Source organism: Tribolium madens, unplaced genomic scaffold (genome assembly GCF_015345945.1).
Source record: "Tribolium madens isolate multiple individuals breed KSU strain unplaced genomic scaffold, Tmad_KSU_1.1 Scaffold_3;HRSCAF=73;Tcas5.2_LG2, whole genome shotgun sequence".
In the NCBI taxonomy this organism is placed as follows: domain Eukaryota; kingdom Metazoa; phylum Arthropoda; class Insecta; order Coleoptera; family Tenebrionidae; genus Tribolium; species Tribolium madens.
The window spans coordinates 1,182,528-1,208,553 of record NW_025401006.1 but is presented as its reverse complement, the minus strand read 5'-3'; the positions used below and the strand labels follow the sequence as shown (position 1 = coordinate 1,208,553).

Below are 26,026 nucleotides of genomic sequence, written 5' to 3'. Positions count from 1 at the left end.
ATAGTCTCGTGTTCAAGTCTACGCGTATCATGATTAAGTTATCATTACTTGGCTGTCTATGGGCACAATCTAGGCTAAAGGGTGCCCCAGAAACTAATCTCGAAAACTACAACAGTAATAAAGCATCAATTTTTATCTCGATTACTTTCAAATAAATTTACAAAAAAGGTAATGAAGATGACATCACGACACACCAATTTGAAAGACGAGGACACGGAGACAAGTGTATGTGTCATAGACACGTTATTATAATAATTATGTATGATTCATGCAAATTGAAACTGTTTTATTCAACTTCAATAAAATGGTCCTGGTAAGGTATTGTGTTGTAAAACAGCATGACCATGCATATGTTTTTTACAGATTTTCATCTCATTCTTTGTTATATAACGTATATTATTATTTATTGACCTAGCCTTACGTATTGTAGTAGTTGACCGTGAATGGGAGCTTTCTCCAGGACAAACGACCGGCACTGCAAAAATGCAGGCGCGACAAAAATCAAATACAAAATTGTGATTAAATATTTTTATTGTACGTATCAGATTCAAATCTTCGAAAACATTTCTCATGTTTTACTTTTATTTTTCAATGTTATATCTACATTTTTTTCGATATCCATCTACAGCTTCTGATTTACTGTCTTAATATTGATAAGTTACAATGATCACATTAAAAAATGAGGTGTTGTGATAATTATAGAAAATCAATCTTATCAAAAAATCAGAATCTGAACTACACGTTTTGAAACCAAAATTTCAAGTTTTTTCAAGTAAAAATTCAAATTTTGTAATTTCGTAACTTCAATTTATATTAATAATCCTCCGATAAAATACTAGATATAAACTAAAAAAAGTAAATATTTTGTTACAACATTCCAACACGTAGTATTTGTAAAGTATGGTAATCTACAACAAATATCTACTATAGAGTAAAAAAAACATCCTCACTATCGTTAACAACTATACAGTTTTCTGAAACTTGGTGATCCATTTTTCTCAGAGGAATTATTTGTAGTGACGAAATAATTCCAACAACAGAATATTTTTCTGTGATAGTAAAATTTTATCTGTGGATGATCGATCGCTTGTCTAGATTATTAGATGAAAAAAAGAGGTATTACGCTTGATATCCTACATTTGATCAAACTTCATACTTTAATGAATTTTCGATATAAACAAAATTGTTTTTGTTACAGTTGGCTTCGTGCATTATGAACCTAGAGGACAAACCTTTGTGCAACATCGAACCAACATGACTCAAAGGGATGAAGTACAGAAGTTCGAACAGGGCCGAATACGTGTCCTGCAGGAGGAACGTCTGTACATACAGAAGAAAACGTTCACCAAATGGATGAACTCCTTTCTTCAAAAGGTAATTTTACTTTATTTAATATTACTAAAGTTTAAGTTTTAAGTCGTAATAACTCAAATTCTTGCATTTCTGATTTGTTTACGACATGTTCTTTATCATGTCCTTCGAATTTATGCATTGGTATGCATTATGTGTGTTTATAATGATGAGTAAAAGAACAACAGAAATAAAAAAATCTAATCATTGTCAACATAATATTTTAAATTTGTTTTCTGGAATGCTTATTTATCAGTGTCTCAAATTTCTTTGTGATTCAAATGTATTTAAATTTTTGAATAGAAATGCAAATTGTATAATTTGCTTTTTCACTGAGCACCAAGATAAGATCTGTCCTTATTTGATAAAACAATATTATTGCATCAAAGCCGGATTGTGTCAGGGTCAATTTCTTGATTAGCCCTAATCAATCGTGCATTTATTGTCCGACTATTAGACAGTTATTAACCATAATTATGAGTTATAAAAGTGGCAATTTAAATGTGTAGGCAGATTTTCTACTGATTTATGTTTTGACTAGGTTCGGATGGAGGTCGACGATTTGTTTGAAGATTTAGCAGACGGCAAGAAATTATTAAAACTTTTAGAAATAATATCCGGTGAAAAACTGGCAAAACCAAACAATGGGAAAATGCGGGTACACAAAATCGAAAACGTCAATAAAAGTTTGGCGTTTTTGCATACAAAAGTTCGGTTAGAAAGTATAGGGGCCGAAGATATCGTCGATGGCAATCCTCGACTTATCTTGGGTTTAATTTGGACCATCATTTTAAGGTTTCAAATACAGGAAATTGAAATTGACGTGGTAAGTAAATAAATTTTGGGAGATTTTTGTTTTGATTAGTTTTATTCAAAGGACGAGGAAAATGAAAGTTCTGAAAAGAAATCAGCCAAAGACGCTCTTCTTCTATGGGCACAACGTAAAACACAAGGGTATAAAGGTGTTGATATTAGAGATTTTTCAACATCGTGGCGAACTGGTCTTGGATTCAATGCTTTAATACATGCCCACAGACCAGATTTATTTATTTATGACGATTTAGTACATAACCGAAACATTGATAATTTAAATCATGCATTTGACGTAGCTAACAATGAATTAGGAATTCCCCGACTTTTAGATGCCGAAGATATCGATAATTCGAGACCAGATGAGAAAAGTATCATGACTTATGTCGCCTCATATTATCATACTTTTGCTCGAATGAAGAATGAAGAAAAGTCAGGACGACGAATCGCCAAGATAATTAAACAAATGGTTGACGCCGATAAAATGAAAGTGAATTATGACGAACTAACCACAGATTTATTAGATTGGATAAAAATTAAAATTGTAGAATTGGAAGATCGCAATTTTCCGAATTCACTAGAAGGTATCCAAACGCTTCTTTTAGCTTTTGCTCGCTACAGAACGAAGGAAAAACCTCCGAAATACATCGAACGGAGCGAGATTGAAGCCTTATTCTTTAACATCAACACCCAATTAAAAGAATTGAGACAACCGGCTTTTGTTCCACCTGATGGTAAACTCGTGCAAGACATAGAACGAGCTTGGGAGACTCTTGAAAGGGCCGAACATAACCGTGAAGTAGCCCTCCGTAACGAATTGCTCCGACAAGAGCGTCTCGAACAACTCTATTACAAATTTGAACGTAAAAGTGTCCTCCGAGAAGGTTACGTTAAAGAAATGATCCAAGTCTTATCCGACCCTCGATACGGTTCTAACCGAGACCAAGTTGATGCTACTGTTAAAAAACATGAAGCTATCAGTGCTGATATTCTAGCGAGACAAGAACGTGTCAATGATTTGACTCAAATGTGCAATGAATTGGTGAGAGAAAAATACAGAAATTCCGATCGAGTTGTTAAGAGAGAGGCTGAAATTTTAAACCAATGGAAAAAGTTGTTGGACTTGTTGGAAAAACACAAATTGAAATTGAGTCGTATGGTGAATATCAAATCTTTAGAAATGGAAATTGATACAACTTTGAATAGTATGCAACAATTGAAAGCCGATTTGTCAACCACTGACACTGGAATACATCTAATGGCCGTTGAGGAACTGTTGCATAAACATGCGCTCCAAGAACTTCAAGTGACTTCTTTGGGTGAAACGGAACGGAGACTTACTCGACTAGCTGAGAATACATTGGCTCAAAATCCACAAGAAGAAAAACTAAAGAAGAAAATCGGGGAGCTTTCTGAAACTTACAAAGACTTACAGGATGCTAGTGATAAAAGGAAGGGTCTCCTCGAAGAAGCAAGAAATTTCTACCAATTCCTCCAAGACCAAGAGGACGAAGAGTCCTGGTTGATTGAAAAACAGCGTATTTGTCAAGCTGGTATTACAGCTAAAGACCTTCGTGGCTTATTATCTTTACAACAAAAACACAAAGTCCTCATGGACGAAATTAAAGCACGTAGAAACAAATTTGACCAATTAGGAGCAACTGGAAAACAACTAATCGCAGAAAAACATCCTAGGTCTAATGAAATTCAACAACACATGGATCGTAATAAGCAGGCTTGGAGTGATTTAGAAAAACTAGTCAATGATAGAACGAAACAATTGCAAGACGCTGCTGAAGCTTACCAGTTTTACGCCGATGCGAACGAAGCTGATTCGTGGTTAAATGAAAAAACCTCGATTTTGAATTCAAGTGATTACGGAAGTGACGAACCGAGTGCCCAAGCACTTCTCCAAAGACATAAGGATTTGGAAGGGGAGTTGAATGCTTACAAAGGGGATATTTTGAGTCTGAATACGCAAGCTGATCGGTTGATTGCATCGGGTATTTCTAATCTTGATTTGACAGCTGAAGTAGAAGTAGCAGAGCCAGTCGAAGAAATCGTATACGAAAATAGAATGATTCCTACTGAAGTTTGGGTTGAAGAACCCGTGGAAAAAGTCGAGTACAAAATGGTCGTTGAAGAGAAAAAAGTGCCTCAAGTGAAGGCATTGTATCCATTCAATGATCACGGCTTAAACATGGTTAAAGGAGAAGTAATGTATTTATTAAATAAGAGCAACCCTGATTGGTGGTGTGTACGAAAAGCTGACGGTACGGACGGTTTCGCTCCGGCTAAATACGTAACGGAGATTGAACCTAGGTTATTGCAAATGCAATACAGAAAACCTGAAACTGTCAAAGTCATGCAAAAAGTTAAAAAGACGAAAATGGTCAATCAAAAAGTCCCGGTCAAGGTTTTTAGACAAAGGAAACCCGCAAAAAGAAAAGTTGACGATAATGATAGTGTCCCTAAAAGACAAAAAAAAATCAACGATACGTATCAACACCTCCTGGATGTTGCAGCTAAAAGACACGCTCTTTTAGAAGACGCTGTCAAGCTATTTCGCTTTTACAAAGAATGTGACGATTTCGAAAAGTGGATTAAAGATAAAGAAAAGCTGCTCTCCGTTGATGATCCTAATGACAGTATCGAACAAGCAAAACGCAAATATGAGGTAAGTTATCTTTTAGATAAACGTTGGATTCTATTTTCAATTTCTAGAAATTTGTGACTGATTTGTCTGCCAACAACAAACGTATGGACGAATTAAATGACGATGTCAAAGAATTCGAGAAGCAGAAACATTCCCAAATTGACAAGATCAAGTCACGACACCGCCAAGTTCAAGGCGCTTGGCAACGTCTCAACTTGCTCAAAGCTCGAAAAGAGAAGAGTCTCGAAGGGGCTAGTAGTGTTGAACTTTTCCAGAAAACTTGTGACGAAGCGAGAGATTGGATGTTGGAGAAAATGACTCAGCTTGATACTCACGTTTCGGCTCACGATTTGAAAACCGTTCAAGCTTTACAGCGACGACATGATAATCTAGAACGTGAACTTGCGCCCGTTGAGGAAAAAGTGTCCAAAGTTATGCATTTGGCAAATTCGGTCAAATCAGCGTATCCCAATGAGAGACAAAATGTGGCACGAAGACAAGACGAAATTGAGGGTTTGTGGCGGCAGGTCAAAGAAAAAGCCAGTGAGCGTAGAGCCAGACTTGAGAATGCCGTTGGTGAACAAATATTTACCAATTCGTGCAAAGACCTTCTGCGATGGGTCGCTGATGTTAAAGATCAATTGAATGCTGATAACATGGTTAGGGACGTGCAAACTGCGGAAGCGTTACTGAAAAATCATAAGGATTTAGGGGAGGAAATCAAAACGAAAAATGACGAGTATGTTTTGATGTAGAAATTCAAAATGTTACGATTTGTTTTTAGATTTAACGAGTTGACTGATTTGGGTAAAAAACTCTTGAAATCTAATCCCGATCTTCCAGAAGTGGCTGAACGGATCGAAAGATTGACAGCGGAACAAGCAGCAATAGGTCGTGGTTGGAAGGAAAAACAACGTTGGTTGGACCAATGCCACCAATTACAACTTTTCAACAGAGAGGCCGATAATATCGACGCTGCTACTTCGGCCCATCAAGCATTTTTAGAATTTTCTGATTTAGGAGTAAGTAAAGTGTTAAAAACTTGTTCGATTATTACAAATGAACTTTTCTAGAATTCTCTTGATGAAGTAGAAGCATTGCAAAAGCAGCACAAAGCTTTTGCTAACACTTTATTCGCTCAAGACGAACGCGTGAATCTTTTCAGCAAAAAAGCCGACGCTTTAATTGCCGATGATCATTATGAAAGTAAAGGGTAAGTTTCAAACACCCCAATTTCACGTTTTATTTTTTATTGAATTTAGAATCGACGATAAACGCAATGAAGTTCTTCAGAGACGCCAAGCCGTTAAAGATTTGTGCCAACAAAGAACGAACGTTTTAGATGCGTCTAAAAATTACCAAGAGTTTTGTGCCGAAGTGCACGATTTGCGCAGTTGGTTGAACGAAAAACTCAAAACTGCGTCTGATGAGAGTTACCGAGACCTAACTAATCTGGAGCGAAAATTGCAAAAACACGAAGCTTTTGAGCGAGAATTGAGAGCAAACGAAGGACAACTTCGCACAGTGAATAAGTTGGGCCAAGCTTTAATTGCTCAAGATAGTTATAGGAAGGATGACGTTGCAAAAACTTTGAAAGAACTAAATGATGAGTGGCAACAACTCGTCGTACTTTCCCTTGAAAAAGGAAGAAGGTTGAGACAAGCCGTCGTCCAGCATGACTATAACAGTTCGATTGATGACATTCAAACCAAATTGGATGAAATTAATGAGAATTTGTGTAGCACTAATGTCGGTACCGATTTGAGGTCTTGTCGCGATTTATTGAAACGTCAGGATGTTCTCGAGAATGAACTTGCCCAGTGTGCTGCCAGAGTCGATGAATTAGCCAATAGAAGTAACGATATGATGCATGAAGGTCACTTCGATGCCGATGCAATCCGTCAAAAAGCCCTCGACGGTCAAAAACGTCTCAAACAATTAGAAGAACCGACGAAAAAGCGACGTGAGGTCTTAGAAGAGGCTTTAAAATTCTACAATTTCCATTTCGAACTCGACGCTGAGTTGCAATGGATCAAAGAACACCTCCCTCTTGCATCATCAGCCACTCTAGGCCAAAATCTACACCAAGCCCAAAATCTCTTTAAAAAACATAAAAAACTCGAAGCTGAAATTGCCGGTCATCAACCTGCCATTGATAAGACTTTGCAGTCCGGTCAAACCCTAGTAGACATGAAACATCCCGAAAGTGCCAAAATTAAAGACTTGTGTGGAGTGCTTCAAGACTCGTGGGATGAATTAAACACAAAAGCTAACGAACGTGCACAAAAACTAGAATTGTCGCTGAAAGCTCAACAGTTCTTCTTTGAAGCGAACGAAGTTGAATCGTGGTTGAACGAAAAAGCTGATATTTTGGTGAGCACCGACTATGGCAGAGATAGAGATTCAGCTACGAAATTATTAACCAAACATAAAGCACTTGAACTTGAGTTGGACACTTATAACAACATTATAGTCGAGATGGGACGTGGTGCCCAAAATTTGATACAAAATAAGCACCCAGATTCGAAATTAATAGCGGAAAGACAGTCCAGTTTGGAACATTTAGTTCGGTCTTTGCAAAGAAAAGCAGTACTGAGACAACACCACCTTATGGAATCGCTGTTTCGGCACGAATACTTTTTAGAGTCGGAAGAATTGGATCGGTGGATTGCTGAAAACCTGCAACAAGCATCCTCTGAAGATTATGGACAAGATTATGAACACCTTCTCGTATGTATATTGAATTCTTTGGGCGAAATTTATTTTAATTTTTTTTTATAGATACTTCAAGCCAAGTTTGACGATTTGAAACACCGAATCGAAGCAGGAGCTGAACGATTCCGCCAATGCGAAGACTTGGCTCAGAAACTAATAGCCAACGAAAGCTCTTATATTTCAGACATACAAAAGAAACAACTCCAACTCGAGTAAGTTTTGTGTTGTTTGTTGCACTTTAATTAAACCCTAACACTTGGTTGTGGTATAACATTATTGGTGTTGGACTAACTGTTTTAGAACTCTAACACAATCAGATGCCGTCGAGGAAGTTAGACAGAGGCATGAAGAAGTGCGGTAATGTATTTTTTACTAACATTAGAAAAGTACTATTTATGTTTTGTACTGCTTGTTTGCTTGTACAACATAGATATTTTATTTAAGTAGGTAAATATTTCTCTTGCTAAAGTGATTACACTTTTGAGATAAACATACAGCATATTTTCCTTTAAAACAAGTGAGGACACTCACTTCTAAATTAAGTTTTGTTATACATAATTCGGTTTCAATGTTATGAAATTTCACGAGTCCATTATTTAGTTTATTGTATCTTAAACAACAAATACTCATTTCCAGAAAAATCCACTTTAGTTGAGTAGAATAAAGTTGGTTTTATCAAGCTGAAACCTGGAAAGAAGATTTTTTCTTAACTTTCTGTGCTTTTTTCCTAGGAAATCGTGGGAGAAACTGCACGACCAGATGCAAAACCGCGAGCAGCGCCTTCTCGCGGCCGGGGAAATCCACCGTTTTCATCGCGACGTCGCCGACGCCTTGCAAAGGATCCAAGAAAAGAGTGCTGCGTTAGGTACCGACTTAGGACGTGACTTAAACTCAGCTTTAACCCTACTTAGAAAGCATGAAGCTTTCGAAAACGAATTGGTGGCATTGGAAGCTCAATTACAAGTTCTGGTCGAAGATGCGTCTAAATTACAAAAAATCTATCCCAGTAATCAGACTAACATTCAACATCAACAACAGTTAGTCGTCGATGCTTGGGATGGTTTGAAAGAACGAGCAGAGTTGAGACACGACCAACTCCAGGCTAGTGTTGATTTACAAAAATTCCTAACTCAAGTGAGAAATTTAACAAATTGGGCGACAGCGTTGCGATTAGATATGCAAGCTGAAGAAAATGTTAGGAGTATCGCAAGGGCACAATTTTTACGTAATGAACATGAAGGTTTGAAGAATGAAATTGAGGCGAGAGAAGCCGATTTTGAAGATGTGGCTGAGAATTTAACTGCAATGGAACAAACAGGACATTATGCAGCAACTGAAGCGGGAGAAAGATACAAAAATTTGCTCCAAGAAAGAGAAAAACTTCACGCTGACTGGCAGATAAAGAAAGTACATTTGGATCAATTATGTGATTTGCATATGTTACTAAGAGAAGCAAAACTAATTGAAGATGCCACAAATGCGCAAGAAGCTACTTTAAGTAATCTAGATTTTGGCGAAACTGTTGATGAAGTTGCTAATCAAGTCAAGAAACATGAAGAATTTGAAAAACTAATTGTTCATCAAGACGAAAAATTTGACACTCTTGTTAAAACAGGACAAAAATTAATAAGTCAACAACATTTCGACAGTAAAAACATTGCTAAACGTCTCCAAGAAGTCGAAGCTAGGAGACAACAAGTCCATCAATTGAGTGCTCGCAAAAAACAACTTCTCGGCGATGCTCTTTTGTATGCGGAATTCAATAGAGACGTGGGAGAAGCTCAGACATGGATAGCTGAAAAACAAAAGAAATTAGAAAAACAAGTGAAGACCGGTGAAGTGACCAATTTGGACGACAAAATCAAGGAATTGCAAAAACACCAAGCATTCCAAGCTGAAATTGCCGCGAATGAAGGCAAAATCAGAGAGGTCAAGTCTAAGGGAGAGACACTTTTAAGGAAGAAACACAAAGCTTCGAAAGATATAGAAGTGCAATTGAGAAACTTGGATGATGCTTGGAGACAGCTTTTGCGCGAAGTAGACTCACGTGGTAAAGGCCTTGAAGAGGCGCAAGATATTTTAGAATTCAACAATCAATTGGACAAAATCGAATCTTGGATCAGAGACAAAGAAGTGATGATTCAAGCTGGTGATGTGGGCAAAGATTACGAACATTGTCAAGCCTTGCAGAGAAAACTCGACGATGTTGATAGCGACATGCGCATCGACGATACCCGAATCAAAACCATCAATTCCTTGGCTAACAAATTGGCAAAACAGGGGCATCCCGGAGTCCAACAAAGACGCGACAATTTCATCAAAAAATGGCAAGATTTGCAAGGAGCTTTGGCCAAATATCGCAATAAATTAGCAGCAGCTTCCGAGGTTCATTTGTTTGATCGTGACGTTGCTGATACTGCTGAAAGAATCACTGAAAAACGTCTCGCGATGGAAACTGACGACGTTGGACGGAGTTTACCTGCTGTTGAACTGCTTTCACGCAAACAGGAAGCACTGGAAAGTGAAATGACTGCTGTTGAAAATAAACTTCAGGATCATGGAAAAGATGCTATTTTATTGAGCGATAAGTACCCACACGCAGCTCAACATCTGCAGGGTAAAATGGAAGAGCTGCAAGATGAATGGGAGAAGTTGATAACAGCGAGAGAACGTCGCAGAAATAATCTTAAGGGGTCGCATGCGAGACAAAAATTCTTATCAGACGTTAAAGATTTAGAACAATGGGTTAGTGACACAATTAAACGCATGGAAGCACACCAATCACCAAGTAGTGTCAACGAGGCTGAGACACTTTTAGGTTTACATGATGAACTTAAAGCCGAAATCAATGGACGTAACGAAGTTTTTGCAAAATTAATCAATTTTGGACGTAGTTTTTCCGAAAGCGAAGACTCGGATATAATTGAAGGTAAGTGTTTATTAGTCTCGGGTCCGCATAATTTAATTTGTTCGTGTTTAGGAGTGAATAAATTGGAGGAACTTCAGAGTTACATCCAGCAAGCTTGGGAGCAACATAAAGAAGCATTAACTTACGAATACGACCTCCAAGACTTCAAAGAACAAGCCAACCAACTTAATAATTGGTTATCTGATAAAGAAGCTTTCTTGAATAATGACGACGTCGGTGATACACCTCGAGCAGTTGAAGCTCTTATTAGAAAACACGAAGATTTTGAAACTATGCTGACACAACCTTTGTCACGTATCGATGAATTATCACGGAAAAAAGTAGGAGGTAAAACACCAACAGATCCATCTTACGCAAACAGCGAAGTTGCAACAAAATTAAATGAGATAATGGCTCGTAAAAATCGACTTTTGGATAAAGCAGCAGAGCGCAAAAAAATCTTATACGAATCAAAAGCGTTGCAGAAATTCCTTAAAAATGAATACGACGTTGAGGTTTGGTTGAACCACAAGCTTCAAATTGCAACCGACGAAAATTATCGCGAACCATATAACTTACAGAACAAAATTCAGAAACACGTTACTTTCGAAGCTGAAGTTTTTGCTAATCATGAACGTGTTACCAACGTAATTGAAGAGGGACGAGACTTGATTGAAACTAAACACTACGCTAGTAAAGATATTGCAGAACGAATTGAAGAATTAGAAAATCGGTGGAAGGAATTGATTGAACAGTCGCATCTGAAACGTGACAGATTGAATGAAGCTTACCAAGCATTACTTTTCAACCGATCTCTTGATGAATTCGAAGCTTGGTTGCTCGAAGTCGAAGCTCAGTTGATTTCCACAGATGTCGGGAAAGATTTAGCAACTGTTAATAATCTCCTGAAAAAACACACAATTCTTGAAAATGACATTCAACAACATACTGATAATTGTGAGACCATCAACGACGCGGCCGATCAATTCGTTAAAAACAATCATTTTATGAGTGAAGAGATTCAACAGAGGGCGCAAGACGCCATCACTAGATTCCATCAACTCAAAGAACCTGTTCAACAGAAGAGAGATTTATTAGAGGGGTCGATGATGTTGCAACAATTCACCCGAGATGTAGAAGACGAATTACAATGGTTGGCCGATAGAGAACCACTTGCTACGTCGAGAGATTTAGGTGCAAGTTTGACAGCCGTTCAAAGCTTACACAAAAAACACCAAACACTGGAAGCTGAACTGTCATCAAGAGAACCAATCATTGGGTCACTTGTAGGTCGTGCAACGTCTCTTGCGAGATCAGGACATATTTCAGCACCACTTATTAGTGAAAAAGCGAAAGAATTGCAACAGAAATTCGCAAATATTAGGGATTTAGCCAGTATTAGAAGATTGAGATTACAAGATGCTCTAGAAGTTCAAACGGTACGAGGTTAATTTCTGTGTTTTTTTTTTTCTAATTTCTTTTGTTTTCAGTATTATGAAGAAGCAACAGAAGCTGAAGCGTGGATGAGGGATAAATGGCCGAGTTTGGCAACAAGAGAAGTCGGAAAAGATGAAGATTCCGCTGAATCTTTGAAACGTAAATTGGAAGCTACCGAATTAGAAATAAAAGCATTCGAAGTAACAATTAAGAAATTGGAACAAACTGCTAATGAATTGATCGAGAGGCAACATTACGATGCTGTTAACATCGAAATGAGAAAGGTTTGTCACAATTACTATTTTAATCAAATTTAAATTTAATTATTTAGAATCAACTGGACGAGCAATTTAAAGAACTCCGAAAGCTGGTCTCTGAACGTGAAGTCCGTCTGGATGAAGCCCTTCGCTATTTTGCATTTGTGCGTGAATGTTTGGACGTCCAGGAATGGATGAAAGACCAAATTCTTAAAACCGATTCCGAAGAATACGGAAACGATGTCGAGCATGTCGAATTACTAATTCAAGCTTTTGACACATTCCATGCAAGTTTAATGAACAGCGAACCACGAATCCAATCTTGCATCCAAAATGGAAAACTCCTTATTGAAGCTAAAAGTAGTCATAGTCCGGAAGTCCAACAAAAAGTTACCGACGTTCGAGACCAATGGGATGACTTGCTCGAGCTTGCTAACGCGCGTAAAGACGCATTAGCTGGGGCTAAACGAGTCCATGTTTTCGATCGCACAACTGAGGAAATTATTTCGTGGATACAAGAAAAGAAAGCCGATTTATCGTACGACACTTTCGGACAAGACTTGGAGAGTATCCAAGATCTTCTCCGAAAGCACCAAGCATTGGAAAATGAAATGAAAGTAATTAGGGAAAAAGTGGAGAATGTTGAACAGGAAGGTGAAAAACTTATAAACGAGTTCCCCGATACCAAAGACCATATTGATGATAAGTGTGAGGATATGTTGTCTGCGTGGGGGAGTCTTCAAACTGAAGCGGCTAGAAGAAAGGACCATTTGCAACAAGCCGAACAACTTCAAGCTTATTTCGACCAGTTCCAAGATTTATTGTAAGTCGATATTTTACGTTTGTGCAGTTTATATTAGTGTTTTTACAGGGCGTGGATCACTGAAATGGTGGCTAAAATCACGGCGCCAGACCTTCCAAATGATTGTAACGAAGCCGAACTTTTGATTGAACGTCACAAGGAGTACAAAGTTGAAATTAGTGCAAAATCAAATGCTTTCAAACAATTTTACGACTCCGGTAATAAATTCATAGAAGAGGGTCATTTATTCACTAGTGAAATCCAAGATAAAATCAAGGTGTTACGCCAGAGATTGGAATTCTTGAATAATACTTGGGAAAAACGAAATTTGCTCTACAACCAAAATTTGGATGTTCTCTTATTCAAACGCGAGGCAGATATTCTGGATAATTGGTTAGCTGTAAGAGAGGGTACCCTAAAAGAGGGCACCACAGGTGATAGCATCCACCACGTAGAAGACCTGATCCGAAAACATGGTGATTTTGAAGAAGCAGTCAAAGCCCAAGAGGACAAATTTGAAGCACTCAATCGCAAAACTTTGATCGAAGATGCTTTCCTCCTGCAACGTGAACAAGAAGCTTTGGCAAAGAAAGTGGAGAAAGAACGCCAGGAACAGGAACGTTTGGAGCACTTGAAACGACTCGAGATTCAAAAAATTAATGAAAAAAGACGACAAGAAAGACCACAACCGCCTGAAATAGTCGAAGAACTTGTCAATGGCACCAAACACGAGGAAGAAGGTCGTCCAGTTGCCACTGTTCGTAAAACAAATTCTGTTGTTCAAACCTTTGAAAGAGATCGTGTGGGGTTAAGGAGAGGATCAGATAGTGCGATTCAGCGTTCGGCAAGTATGAAAGTCGGTACAAATGTTACGGGAAGTAAACCGAAGAGGACTCCCACTTTCACAACACGGAGGAAGCCATCGTTCAGATCTAAACCAACCGGTAAGTTCACTAGTGAGGTTTAAAGATTTTTGCTACAAAAATCATTTTCAGACACACCACCTGCCGATGCGGAATCATTCCTCGATCGCAAACAGTTAACGACAGCAAATGGAAAACGGGCCACTAACAGGACTTGGAAGAATTCATACACGGTTTTGTGTGGACAGTTATTGTGTTTCTTCAAAAACAGAGATGATTTCGCGGCTAGTAAAGCTAGTGGTCCACCTGTTAATGTTCATAATGCGATGTGTTCAGTAGCTGATGATTATCAAAAGAAAAAACATACGTTTAGACTTGTGCTTACCGATGGTTCGGAATTTTTATTTGCGTGCAGTTCAGAATCAGAAATGGATAATTGGATGCAAAAGATTAATTTTAGAGCTAGATTACCTCCGAGTCAGCAGTTGCTGCATCTGGAAATTCCTAAGGTTTAATATTTGAGATATTTGATGTCAGGTGTTTATTTAAAGGTGGTTTCAGGATCAAAATGATTACGAGATGAGTTCACAAAGTAGCAGGACCTCTAGTCCGGACGTTGCCGATCAAGTCGTCTTGAGGCACGATCCTCAATCCACCAATGGAAGTTTGTCGAGTCTAGCATCTTCTCGTCACACTATGGGTAAGTTTAATGCTAGTTTAATGCCTGTGACCAGATTAATAACGATCATATCAGAATCTCATCAATTTTTATGTCCAAAATAACGAAAACTTTATGGGATTAATGTAATTAATCTTTACCTTGAAGAATTAATGTTCAGTTCCTACTAATTTAGGGGAAAGTCCACCACCTTTACCGATGAGCGAACCGCCGAATAATTATGCCGGTCATCGTCAATATACCTTAGAAAACAGTGGATCTATTTATGGTTAGTCAGCATGCAGCACAACGTTAATTAACTGGCACTGACTTCAACTAACTTTTAACTCTTCTTAGACTTTCCCTAGTGTTATTTCCTTACTTTGCTGGTTGCGGTGTTTTTTATATCGAATTTTAATTGTTTATTGCACGATTTAAACAACATTTTTTTAGATGGAAGCGGAGTGTCATCAAAACAAGATTGGCAACCTAACCTACAACGTCCAGCAACCATGCAGCCTAATGATGCACCAAAGTCACGTCTGTTTGAAAGGATTTTCAAAAAGAAACGGAACACTTCCCAAATGTAATCTACATTACATACAGTAATAGTTAAGGAGCCTTTTAGTATTATGTCATCATATTTTTGTTTAATTCTTGTACATAGTTTCGTAGTTAAAGGTATGAACATTATACATCCATTATACAAGGTGATTTACGAGGAATAATGAGCCTAGCCAAATTCTCGATGCAACCACCATTACTCTTCGCAAGTTATTTTGCGACCACTGTAATGTTGGTTGCATCGAAAATTTGGTCAGGTTCATTATTCCTCGTGAATCACCCTGTAGATTTTTATGACAAAATACATGTTTAAGTTATCCGCAAGTTTTATTAAAAAATCCTATATCTTTGAGCTTTAAAATAAAACAAAGTTAAAGCGTCCAGAATTTTAACAGATATTTATCTCATTAAGGGTTTTTGAAGTATTCTGAGTTTAATTCTAAGTTAATGACCAATTTTTTAATGTAGGCAACCAAAAATACAGCTGTTATTCGTCAGGATACTAGCGTACGAAAAAGTTCACACCATAGAACCCCATCTTCATGATTTATTTAGCAAAACTTGAAAGGACTATTCTGGAGATCAGGAACGGAATTCTGGGAGGCATCTAAATTGAAAAAGTCATAATTACAACAATTTATTATCTATAGAGATTCGCCACTAGACACATTCAACTAAAAGGAAATTACTTGTACGATGGGATATCCGCTGGACGGTCGGGGATATCATCGTAAAATTCCAACAAACCAGCAGCCTTACCGAAAATGAGCGTTCCAACAACTGCTCCAATTCCAACAGCTAACTGCGCATTATATTTCCGTTGTTTTGCATCATAGTGGGTCTTCCAGTTTCCTTGAGGGCTTGGTAGGTCATTAATTGTTGTGGTGACATGGTGGCTGTCGTAATGAACGCCCCGTTTTCCAACTGCAAAACGTGAAATTTAAGACGCTGTCAGCAACACGGAAGTTGATTTAGTTTTATAAAAAGTATGCATAACTTACGATTTCTCGCAACCAGACTACGAAGAACTCGTGGAGCTTGCATTTTCGTGATTCGTGCTTTTAAAACTATTAAATATCCAAATTTCAACAATTTTTGGGCTTTGATTATGCAACTACGGGTCCAGAACGCACGACGGGTCTGTTGCAGAATTACCAACCTTTGGTGTTTAGTTATTTTCACCAGATCCCTGTGTCTTGCTGGTGGCCTATATCACACATCCATAATTTATTATTTAAATTTAAAAAAAAATGTGAATTCAAAGATTTTTTAAAAAGAAATTATTTCAAAAAATGTCAAGAACTACAAAATGTGACTGAAAATGATATACTTTACATTTTGCAAGTTTTTAAGCATGTTTTACAATTAAAAACGCAATTATTTTGCTAAATTTTATTGATAACAAACCAAAAAATGACAGAATTAGAGCGAAAATAGTGTTATTTTTGTCTTTTTCGAGTATTTCAGCGAATTTTTGAACAGAAAACTCAAAGATTTATCTAAAAAACATAAACCTTCGAAAGAATTAGAAAACCATCTGCGAGAGGAAAGTAATAAAAATGATTTTGCATTTAGCCTCAACATTTCTTTTAAGTAAATTTTGTCGTGGGATATTATTTTATTAAAAATAATTATAATGACTAGTGACTGGAAAATATGCACTCTAAAAAACTGCCCCGATATGCAGTCAAATATGCACCAAATTAAATGAACAACAATTAAATGAAAATTTTTCATTTTGGTTTATACAATCTCTCACCTAAACAGTATTTCTGTAAAAAATAATAAAGCTTCACAGCGATCCTTCATAAAATTGTAGATTATTTGAACCGAACGTTCAGCTCAGAAATGAAATGAAAATTGTTTTGTTTCTAAGAATAATTGCCTGCACTTGAAAACCCCAATACTTATTTTCTATTAATTTCAAGGTTTATTCGGTTATTTGCAAAACTTTGGGAAATTGCCGAACGAGTTGGTTTATCAGTAAGTATTTGCAATTATTTTTTATTGATTTTATTAAATTAAAAAAGGCAATTGTTACTTACGCGTTTAATTTAATTAAAACAAAAATTAGAAGCATTAAATTATTGTAACTATTTTTATTAACCTAGGTAAGGCAATTTTAACGGTGGATCGCACGTGAACAGCAAATAGGAGAACATCCTCTTCAATCGGTTCATCCAGGCAGGAGGCGAGCTACATCCCGACAAGAAGATATTGATATCTGTATATAGGTAATTCGCGAAAATCCATTTACTACTACAGTCACAATTCGGGAAATGACAGGAGTTAATGTTAGTTTACCTGCAATCAAGAAACGCTTAAAAGAAGAACGACTAAAATATCGAATTCCTACAAGAAAAATTATCATAAATAACTCCGCAGATCGCCGAGCAAAGGATTCGCTTTTGCCAAGAAAATCAGAATAGAGACTGGGAACCCACAACTTTTACAGATGAAAAAACTTTCTCAACTAGTGTGGACGTTCTAGCCATTTTATATAGAACTAATGGCATCCGATATCTTCTTCTGCACGTTATAGAAAACAGAAGAAGTGGACGAATTAGTGCAGGATTTTGCGGTTGGTCCAGGTGACACCTTCCAATTTTAACGCTCACGAATACATTCGAGTGCTTGAGGAAGTAGGTACTGCTGCCTTCAGTTTATGCTCTTTATCCACTGGATGAATTTCTTGAACACCCAATTGCTTTTGTTCAAGATAACTGACCGGTCCATCGGGATCGTATAATTGACGCCTGGTTTGCGGATCATCCGGAATTCGAAATTATACGATGGCCTAGATGTCTAATAAATCTGGTGTGCTGCCAACACTGCTTACTACTTGGATATTTTTTGTATGTACAGGATGTTCCAAGTTTTAGGGCCGGCGCAAAAATACATAATTTTAATTGATTAAAAAGAATTTTTTGCTAGTGCAAACGATAGAGGATTAGGTATATAAGTAGACTCCAATTTGATGCTTTAATATCGTTCAAAATTTTTAGCGTATGTCAGTGAGACCCTAAAAACCAAATTTGGAAAAACTTTTTTTTAATTAATTAGAATTTTTTCTACATGATAAAATTTCTTGATTTTTTTCTAATGGTAACTGTGAAAATTGAATAATGTAAAAGTTGATAGATTTTGAGTAATTAACATTTTAATATTGAAAATTGGGAATTCTGGTAATTTATGGCCAAGTCTGGACAATAAAGCGGAGGCCTAATCGCTAATTATCGCAAACGCCCCATAAATTATTCCAAGTTTCAGATTTCCAATATTTAAATGTTAATCTATCAACTTTATATTAGGTATTTTATTTTCACATATATCACAGAAAAAAAAATGTCATGTAGAAAATATTCCAGTTAATTGAATTTTTTTTTTCTCCAAATTTAATTTTTAAGGTCTGACTGCCATACGCTAAAAAGTTTGTACACCCGGGGAAAAAACTATTCACCAGTCTAAGTTTGTACAATTGCGAGCATTAAATTTTGGTAGTTAATGTCATTGCCAAACATGCTCTCTTGTGAAACAAACGTGTGGATGTGAAATATAGCTATCTTGAAATTGACGGATCTTCTTACGAGCCCTAACTGATCAGCTACCTCAACTTTAGAAAATCTTCTCTCCAGCGTGATAAGTATTTTAACTTTTTTAAAGTAAGAGACTGGTGCCACAATAAAATATTTGTCAGTTAGTTTTTGACGTAGTGTTTTTATATATCGAGCGATCAAGATAATTTGTCACGTAAAATGACAAGTCGAAAGGCAAAATTCATGATTATAAAGGTGATGATTATAATAACTAAATTTATAATTTATCTTCAAAAAAGAGCGGCCCTACTCGTATTACCTACCTATTATACGTCGTTTTACCTTTCGACTTGTCATTTTATTTGACGTTTCTCGTGCAGTTAGTTCAAAAACAGACATACGTTCTCGGAAGCAAAGATGACTCTATTACAAATTATTATTCAGGGAAAATTCTTTTTTTTTGCCAAAAATATCAAGTTTTAAAATGACATTACCTATCAAAATTGCTCGCAATTGTACAATATCAAAACATCAAATTAAAGTGTATTTAATCTTCTATTGTCTACACTATCAAAATTCTTTTTTAATCAATTCGAAAAATTTATTTTTGATCCGGCCCTGAAACTTGAGACACCCTGTATATTACAGTCATTTCAGACGCCTCTGAAATCCTAAATTTTGCATTTTACCAATTGAGCCATTCAATTAGCGACTGACAGAACAGTTATTTTATTTTATTACAAAGCGGGGGATGACTAATATGGGATGACTGACTACTCAGCTGCAAAATTCAGTTTTTTACTTATCTGGTGATAAATCACTTGAAACTCTATTGTTTTACAAAAGCAATACAAAATACGAAAATACTTACAGTTTACGTTTCAACCGAAATTAAATTTTGAAATTGCCGCCACTAAATTCAGCCAATCATGTGATAGGTGAAAGCAGTAACCAATGCACTCATCTCTTTCCGTGTTGACAAACTGTGTTGTGACAGTTCTTATCACATTTTTTTGCCAAATTTCTTGAACTCATTATTCACACAATATCGGGGACTTCCCACAAAAATCAAACGGTTTTATTTTGCGCGAGACAGTTTAGGCGCAGTGAAGTGTGGTTATGTCATAAATTTAAACAACCGTGAAAAGTATGGAAGAGCCTATTGGGGCCCAGTATGCAGTTCATGTGGCTTTGCAAACTCTCAAAGACCGCTGCAAGAACCTCCAAGAGATGGTAACAACTCTCGAGGAAGAAAACCTTAATTTAAAAGGTCAGTTGAGTAAGAGTGAACACAGTAGTGTCTCGTTGTCCGATTTCGATAAATTAAAAGCACAAGTGACTGAATTGACCGAAAATAAGCTTCAATTATTGAATAAAGTTAAAATGGTGACAAACGAAAATCAAGAATTGTGGAATAAGTTAAGTAGGTTAAGTCATGTTAATCACAATCTGGGGACACAGTTGAGTAAAATCAACGACTCGTTAGTGCAGTATACTTCGAAAAATAAAGAGTCACATACACCGTTGATTAGGTCGAAAACCTTCACCCAGGACGAACCACATACTAAAGTGCTTCAAAAGAATATTGAAGAAAATGGGAAGATTTGTGCAGAGTTAGAAGAAATTTCTTTAAAAATAATCAATGGTTTTGCACAGGACAAGAGCGAACTTGATTCTCTCTATTCAGATATTCGGGGAGTTCAGTGGAGCGAGAATATTATATCGGAATCTTGTGGATTTCAATATGACGACTATGAAAATAATATTATAGACAATTTCAATAGTATTTTGGAAGAATTGAAGACAACTAAGCAGACTGTAGCTAATCAGAGAGTGGCCTTGCAATTAGCCTTAAGTAAATTAAATAATATACAAGGTAATTACGTGTCTTAATGTTATTACAAAGCTTAAATTGTTTTTTTCTTGTAGAGACTAAACGGAAGAGAATCTGTGATAGTAAAATAGTGGAGAAAAAGGAAATGGTGGACAAAAGTATATCAACAGTTAATTTATGTGAAACCAGAGAATCTCCTACTAAAACCACCAGTCACGCACTTCCAGAATCCAGTTTTCAAGACCCTCCAGAAACCACGGATATGATTTGCCCCATATGTTGCAAGAATTTCAACGGTGGATTGAGTTTTCAAGTGTTTCAGGATCATGTTGAAAAGCATTTTACAGAGGAAACTTTTGAATTATTGTGATAGGATTCATATAACTTATGATTATCAAAGTATTATATTTTTCGTCTTAATCGTTTGGATGTTAGGTTAATAAATTAAAGACGAACAGTTATTTTCTAACTCGCTGTATTTATTAAATCAAATCATTTACTAAATTAACCTAAATCTGAAGGCTTTACGTCAGTGGTTGTCGCTGGCTGTTGTGTTGTTTGTTGCAGAAGATTTTTGCTGAACCATGAAGGCCTTGGTTTCGGTATTTCAACAATACGTTTCCCTTCAAAGAATTCGTCTGGTTTTCCAGCTTTTTCGCCCTCGTATAGAACAACCACTTCGTTTTCGACAGGAGACAATTGCAACTCTTTTTGAATAGCGTCTTGCATCTCTTTAGTTTCATCAATAACTTTTTTGTAACATGTGGCTAAAAAAGATATTACTTTAATTAAAAGAAACTAGAAATATACATGTAATTCTAGCAAACATTAAGACGTAGAAAGCCACCAAAAAAAAGACGTAAATGGGTACACAGGTGCGCCAAAACTCGCGCCCCAGAGAAAAATGCCATATAAAGTAAGATACCAGGAACATGGAAAAAATGTTATAAAAAAAATAAAATTTGCACTTTGACTCTATTTATTTCTGTTGGAAAAATAGTTTTCCAAGTTTTTTTGCTATAGGCTATTAAAAGAGGAAACAAGGAAGCTGTATCCTAAATTATAATTCTGTTCAACGTTATTTGTGGCTTTTATTAGCAAAATTTTTGTCCTTTTACTAAATAATTGTAAAAAAAACATTTACAAGATCATCAGTATCATTAAATAGATATAAAAAAATGTCAAATGTGAAAAAATATATGTCAAAATTTTTTGACAGCTAGAATTTTTTATATCTTACCTTACTTGAAAATTTTTTCTGGGGCGCGAGTTCTGGCGCAGCCTATATATCTCGGAACATTTTTATTTCCGATGTGTCACAATTCACAAGGCTTTTTTCGTATGAGAGTGTGGAGCTTCTTAACTCCAAATTTGTCAGTGGGGTTTAGTGGTAACACAAAATTTTCTTTTTCACAGAAATCAAATATTTATGAACTATTTCACTTAAAAAAACGCAGGTGCGACATTGCCAGTGTGGCAATAGAAAAATCCCATATGCCATATTGCCGTATGCCACTTTTCACTGTTTGTTTTTTCTCTATAAAATAGTAGATCCTTCTGACTCAAAATTTGTCAGTGGGGTTTAGCTGTAACACAGATTCTTCTTTTACTCACAAATGAAATGTTTCTGTCCTGTTTCACTTCAAAAAATTCAGTCGACGTTGACGATAATTATGGCACGAGTAACGAAATAACTCGAACGAACTTTAAACATGTTATCTTTCAAAATATCACTTATTTAATATAATTGAAAAACACTTTTCTGTTTTTCGTTTTTTTTAACATTAAAAATACTACGGTGTGTCCCCGGATAAGTGAAACGATTCTTGTACAAGATAAACAAATTTCGAGTTAAAACTTCATTTTTGGGGATTCAGCCGTTTTGAAAAAATTGTTTAGAATCAACATCTAGGACCGTATTCCAAATTTCAAAATCATCGGCCAACTATGACTTTTCAAACGGCGGTTGCCCCTCGGAATTGAATGACAATTAACTCAAAAAGTATGACTTTTGAATTTGATAATGAATGTTGCCAACTTAATTTCAAAGTCATAGGACACTTCGTAAAAGAGTGGATTTTATGTTTATGTTATTTTTCATTTTTAGATGAACAAAAAACATTCACATATTTGTATTTCGGCAACCAGTAATACAATTAGAACAAATTCGGTTTGCCTACATCGGCCTTCCTTACCAAATTTTTGAGAATCCAACCCCGTTAGTCATCGTTAGTTAATTACAATAAACCGATTTATCAGTTTTTAAATAGAAATTCTGCTTTTTACGTTTCTAACAACTCATAAATTGTATGTCACTTTTCTGTAGCTTTGTGGCAATTTTAAAACCGACAGTTGGGCTTTTTAACTTTGGTGTTCTCGAGATACTCACGACACAAAACCCCGATTAAGTGATCATCCCCGCAATCATTGCACGTTTTGATATTTTTCTTTGGCTGGAGGATCTTCATAATGTAATCTGGATGGCCATATTTCCTCTTGTGTCTTTTTTCGATGGTACGTCTTGCTGTGGGTACCCCCCAGAGGAATCCATCCCCGATAATATCCCTTAAGGAGAAGGCGGATTTCGGGTGTGAAACCTCATTTTGGACTTCGATACCGGCCAAACAGTATCCATCTGTCAAAAAGTGAGGTTATAATCTCTCCACTGCGTGCAGTTGTCCACGACGGAGGTGTTATATAACGAGCGAATTACCTGGAGGAAATCTTCTGCCCAAGACGGAGGCGATGGCCAATTCGAGGCGTTGGATTGCGACATTTATGCGGATTAAAAGTGAACCCGCCATGGTCTAGGAACAGCGGCAGCGTTTTCCGATCAGCTGTAGTGGGACAAACTGGCCGACAGTGGAAAGGTGCGATGCCGAGTCTCTTTGCGATAGGGGACCACCGTCTCACAACAGTCTTGACGATGGCTTCTATAGGGTCTGGGAGACTCTGTGCTCGGGTGCAGGAAAAACTGTGTCAGTGGGGACAATCGACTCAATTCAGGAGGGAAGCGTCCTCATGTGTGCGGACAAAATTCGGATTGCAAACCACCCCCAGGAAAGTCGCCCACGAGCAAAAGGTTAGTTTTTATTTTTACAAAACCACCCCAAAAAAATCCGAAAATTTCGCTCTTTCCTGAGGCAAAAGTGAAGAAACCCGACTTTTACTTTTATCCCATCAGATGATTCGAAAGTTCACGTCTAGGAGCAGTTTGATTGTGTTTATGGTGATTAAGTGATATGACGTCCTAGATTCGAGACCCTTTCGGATTTGATTTAAGTTCGCGCTTTGCTAAGGCTTGTGCGCAAGCGCACTCGGGACACTTTTCAAAAATGGGCCTATTTTTGGGAAAATCGGCTCGAAAATGGTAATTGAGATAAAAAGTAGGCTAGCAAGCGGATCTACTGCTTGAGTGTTCGTGAAAAATTCTATGCGAGTATAATTCGTACAACTTTCTCAATTCCTATCTTTGTAATAACTTTCTTTTAACTCACTTGTATGCATTTGTTTACCACTTACACCACAGGGTGATTTTAAATATAAATCGCCTGTTTTACATTTTATTAGTTTGGGAATTTGATCCATATTGTAATCACAATGATTCAGCTGAATTTTCATTTTTTTTCATGGGGAATTACCAGAAAAGAAGTGAAAGATTTCTTTTTTATTGTTTCTCAAATTTTTATGTACTTGGAATAAATTCCAAACAATAAAATACTTTTTCTTTTAAAACACTGAATGAAAAAAGAGGGAATAAGCTGTTGAAAGCATCATATTTTCACCTCTACATTTGTCATTCAAATATTTTTTTACTTACCTACTTATTGTGTTTTTTAAATATTTCTCAAAAAATAAAATTTGATCTTGGAAAGACATTTAAGAGTACAGTTATATTTTTGCAAATAGTTGTATTATGTCGTCCATATTTGTTGCTTTCTTTTTTTTTTACTTTGCTTATTACTTGTTGAAGGAGAAAAACATGTGAATCTTAATATAAAAATGAAAACGAATAATTTGTATCAATTTTTTATTAAACTTGGAATAGTAAATTAATTAATGCTTATATATTTTTAAGTTCTAAAATGAATTATCATTGTTATTATAAAATTGATAAACTTGATACACTTTTTACTTTACGAATATTTATCACATTCTAAAATCAAAACAAAAATACAATTTTTAATGCATTTTTATTTATGAATTAAATAAATAATTTTTGGAATTTTATAACATTTTGTTTTTAAGTTTGGATAATTAAAACAGTAAGTTTTATGATTTGAAATTGAATAATAGCAAACTTATTCTTATGGTGGGTTTAATGTGTTTTGGGTATTAATACATTAGCTTAATTAGCTAATTAGTAATTAGAAAAGAGACTCTCTTATTGTTGTGTTGTCTTTGATACAAAAATTAGTTTTTATACAAACATTTATGAGCATGTTTCACGCAAGATCTTGATACAGGTATGAATCTGGAAAATTACGATTTTATTGCATTCATTTAATCTGACAAGCGAGGACATTCAACATTAAACATAAGCATCGTTTGTAGAATTACTGTTACTGCATTTGATATCATATTATCTTATTATAGCTTATTACCTATTTCAATATCAAAGATACAACTGATTTGTGATAATAATTATAATAATAATTGAAAATTCTGTGTAACAGTGATAATGTAATTAGAAACTTATCTATTTGACAAATTGTAGTGAACACAAATAAAAAGACACTTGGGCTTTAAATAATTTTTTGTTTCATTAATAGCAGTCTGGAGTCAAATTTGATTTTTTATCTAGGGTATTAATTAATTAATTAAGTTCTATAAGTTTTGTTTTCATTCATATGATTATATATTTAACCACAAAGTTACATGAAACTTGAGTAGAAACTTAATATGTCGTTCTTTAACATTGACAGTTGTTTTATTTCTAAAATTTACCCAGAAAGATGTTGCAACGCATTTAATTGGGTAACTCTAATTATTTAATTTAATTAGGAAAAAGTGGAACGCTATTACAATAAATTTCGAAGATGATTTATTTATTAAAGAAGAAAATTATTCTTGCATTTCAGTATTTAATCCGAAAATCTTGATTAGATTACTGTCAGATTCATATCTGACATTCTTCTTGCTCAGACAATTATGTCATCTACATGAACATTATAGCATTATCATACGTGTTGAAGTTTTTTTATTTGTGTAATTTAATGAGTTTCAAGTCCCATTATTTTAAAAAATCTAAAATGTAACCGTTTTTTTTAATTTTAGATAAAAGGTCAAGTACAGCAAATCAAAATAATAATAACAGATAAACATCTACGTCAATTATTTTATATAATTAGTTTTCCATTTTTCTTTAAATTTCCTAACAGTTATGGTGCGCAGGAATGGCTGGCAGTGTCGTCCTTGTAAAATCTTATATAGAAGAAGCGTCAAGCTTTCCAAATTACGTCATTTTAACGAACTGAAAAAATTTTACGCTTGATTAAATCACTGGTAATCAATCATTAAAAAAGAATTTTGAAATATTTTGATTTTTCCAATGGTCAGTAGCAATGATAACATTGATAGTTGACATTTCTGTTTCACCTGTAAGAATTACAAAATTTTGCTTAAGGTGGGGCAGC

At 35.8% G+C, this 26,026-nt stretch overlaps 5 protein-coding genes across 8 annotated transcripts in view; 3 read left to right on the top strand and 2 right to left on the bottom strand.

Moving 5' to 3' along the window:
• Window positions 1–15,276, top strand: part of LOC123008117 (spectrin alpha chain, non-erythrocytic 1) — a 33,324-nt gene extending 18,048 nt beyond the window's left edge. The window contains exons 2-19 of one of the 3 annotated variants that reach the window (XM_044403742.1): window positions 1,199–1,374; window positions 1,892–2,176; window positions 2,228–4,837; window positions 4,885–5,555; window positions 5,601–5,838; window positions 5,890–6,029; window positions 6,079–7,546; window positions 7,598–7,743; window positions 7,832–7,888; window positions 8,263–10,460; window positions 10,512–11,878; window positions 11,930–12,160; window positions 12,208–12,956; window positions 13,005–13,879; window positions 13,931–14,307; window positions 14,360–14,498; window positions 14,653–14,745; window positions 14,910–15,276. In XM_044403742.1, the coding sequence (XP_044259677.1) occupies window positions 1,255–1,374; window positions 1,892–2,176; window positions 2,228–4,837; window positions 4,885–5,555; window positions 5,601–5,838; window positions 5,890–6,029; window positions 6,079–7,546; window positions 7,598–7,743; window positions 7,832–7,888; window positions 8,263–10,460; window positions 10,512–11,878; window positions 11,930–12,160; window positions 12,208–12,956; window positions 13,005–13,879; window positions 13,931–14,307; window positions 14,360–14,498; window positions 14,653–14,745; window positions 14,910–15,046 (11,901 nt within the window). In that variant the 5' untranslated portion in view covers window positions 1,199–1,254 and the 3' untranslated portion in view covers window positions 15,047–15,276. Of the gene's footprint in view, window positions 1–1,198; window positions 1,375–1,891; window positions 2,177–2,227; window positions 4,838–4,884; window positions 5,556–5,600; window positions 5,839–5,889; window positions 6,030–6,078; window positions 7,547–7,597; window positions 7,744–7,831; window positions 7,889–8,262; window positions 10,461–10,511; window positions 11,879–11,929; window positions 12,161–12,207; window positions 12,957–13,004; window positions 13,880–13,930; window positions 14,308–14,359; window positions 14,499–14,652; window positions 14,746–14,909 lie in introns of those variants that run through there. The other 2 variants (XM_044403740.1, XM_044403741.1) reach the window with 2 other exon arrangements.
• Window positions 15,277–15,641: 365 nt separating this feature from the next.
• LOC123008116 lies at window positions 15,642–16,178 on the bottom strand. Its single transcript, XM_044403738.1, has 2 exons — window positions 16,022–16,178; window positions 15,642–15,944 (listed from the first exon to the last, which is right to left on the bottom strand). Exons 1-2 carry the CDS (start codon window positions 16,062–16,064, stop codon window positions 15,706–15,708), a joined length of 282 nt encoding a protein of 93 aa, XP_044259673.1. The 5' UTR covers window positions 16,065–16,178; the 3' UTR covers window positions 15,642–15,705.
• Window positions 16,179–19,503: 3,325 nt separating this feature from the next.
• Window positions 19,504–20,859, top strand: LOC123007339 (protein spindle-F). Its single transcript, XM_044402579.1, has 2 exons — window positions 19,504–20,432; window positions 20,486–20,859. Exons 1-2 carry the CDS (start codon window positions 19,706–19,708, stop codon window positions 20,758–20,760), a joined length of 1,002 nt encoding a protein of 333 aa, XP_044258514.1. The 5' UTR covers window positions 19,504–19,705; the 3' UTR covers window positions 20,761–20,859.
• Window positions 20,849–23,372, bottom strand: LOC123007341 (39S ribosomal protein L32, mitochondrial). The gene is made up of 3 exons (XM_044402580.1): window positions 23,104–23,372; window positions 22,780–23,025; window positions 20,849–21,157 (listed from the first exon to the last, which is right to left on the bottom strand). Exons 1-3 carry the CDS (start codon window positions 23,192–23,194, stop codon window positions 20,895–20,897), a joined length of 600 nt encoding a protein of 199 aa, XP_044258515.1. The 5' UTR covers window positions 23,195–23,372; the 3' UTR covers window positions 20,849–20,894.
• The window catches only part of LOC123007338 (all trans-polyprenyl-diphosphate synthase PDSS1), a 26,482-nt gene continuing 23,231 nt past the window's right edge, over window positions 22,776–26,026 (top strand). The window contains exon 1 of one of the 2 annotated variants that reach the window (XM_044402578.1): window positions 22,776–23,472. In XM_044402578.1, the coding sequence (XP_044258513.1) occupies window positions 23,266–23,472 (207 nt within the window). In that variant the 5' untranslated portion in view covers window positions 22,776–23,265. The remainder of the gene's footprint in view (window positions 23,473–26,026) is intronic. The other variant, XM_044402577.1, reaches the window with a different exon arrangement.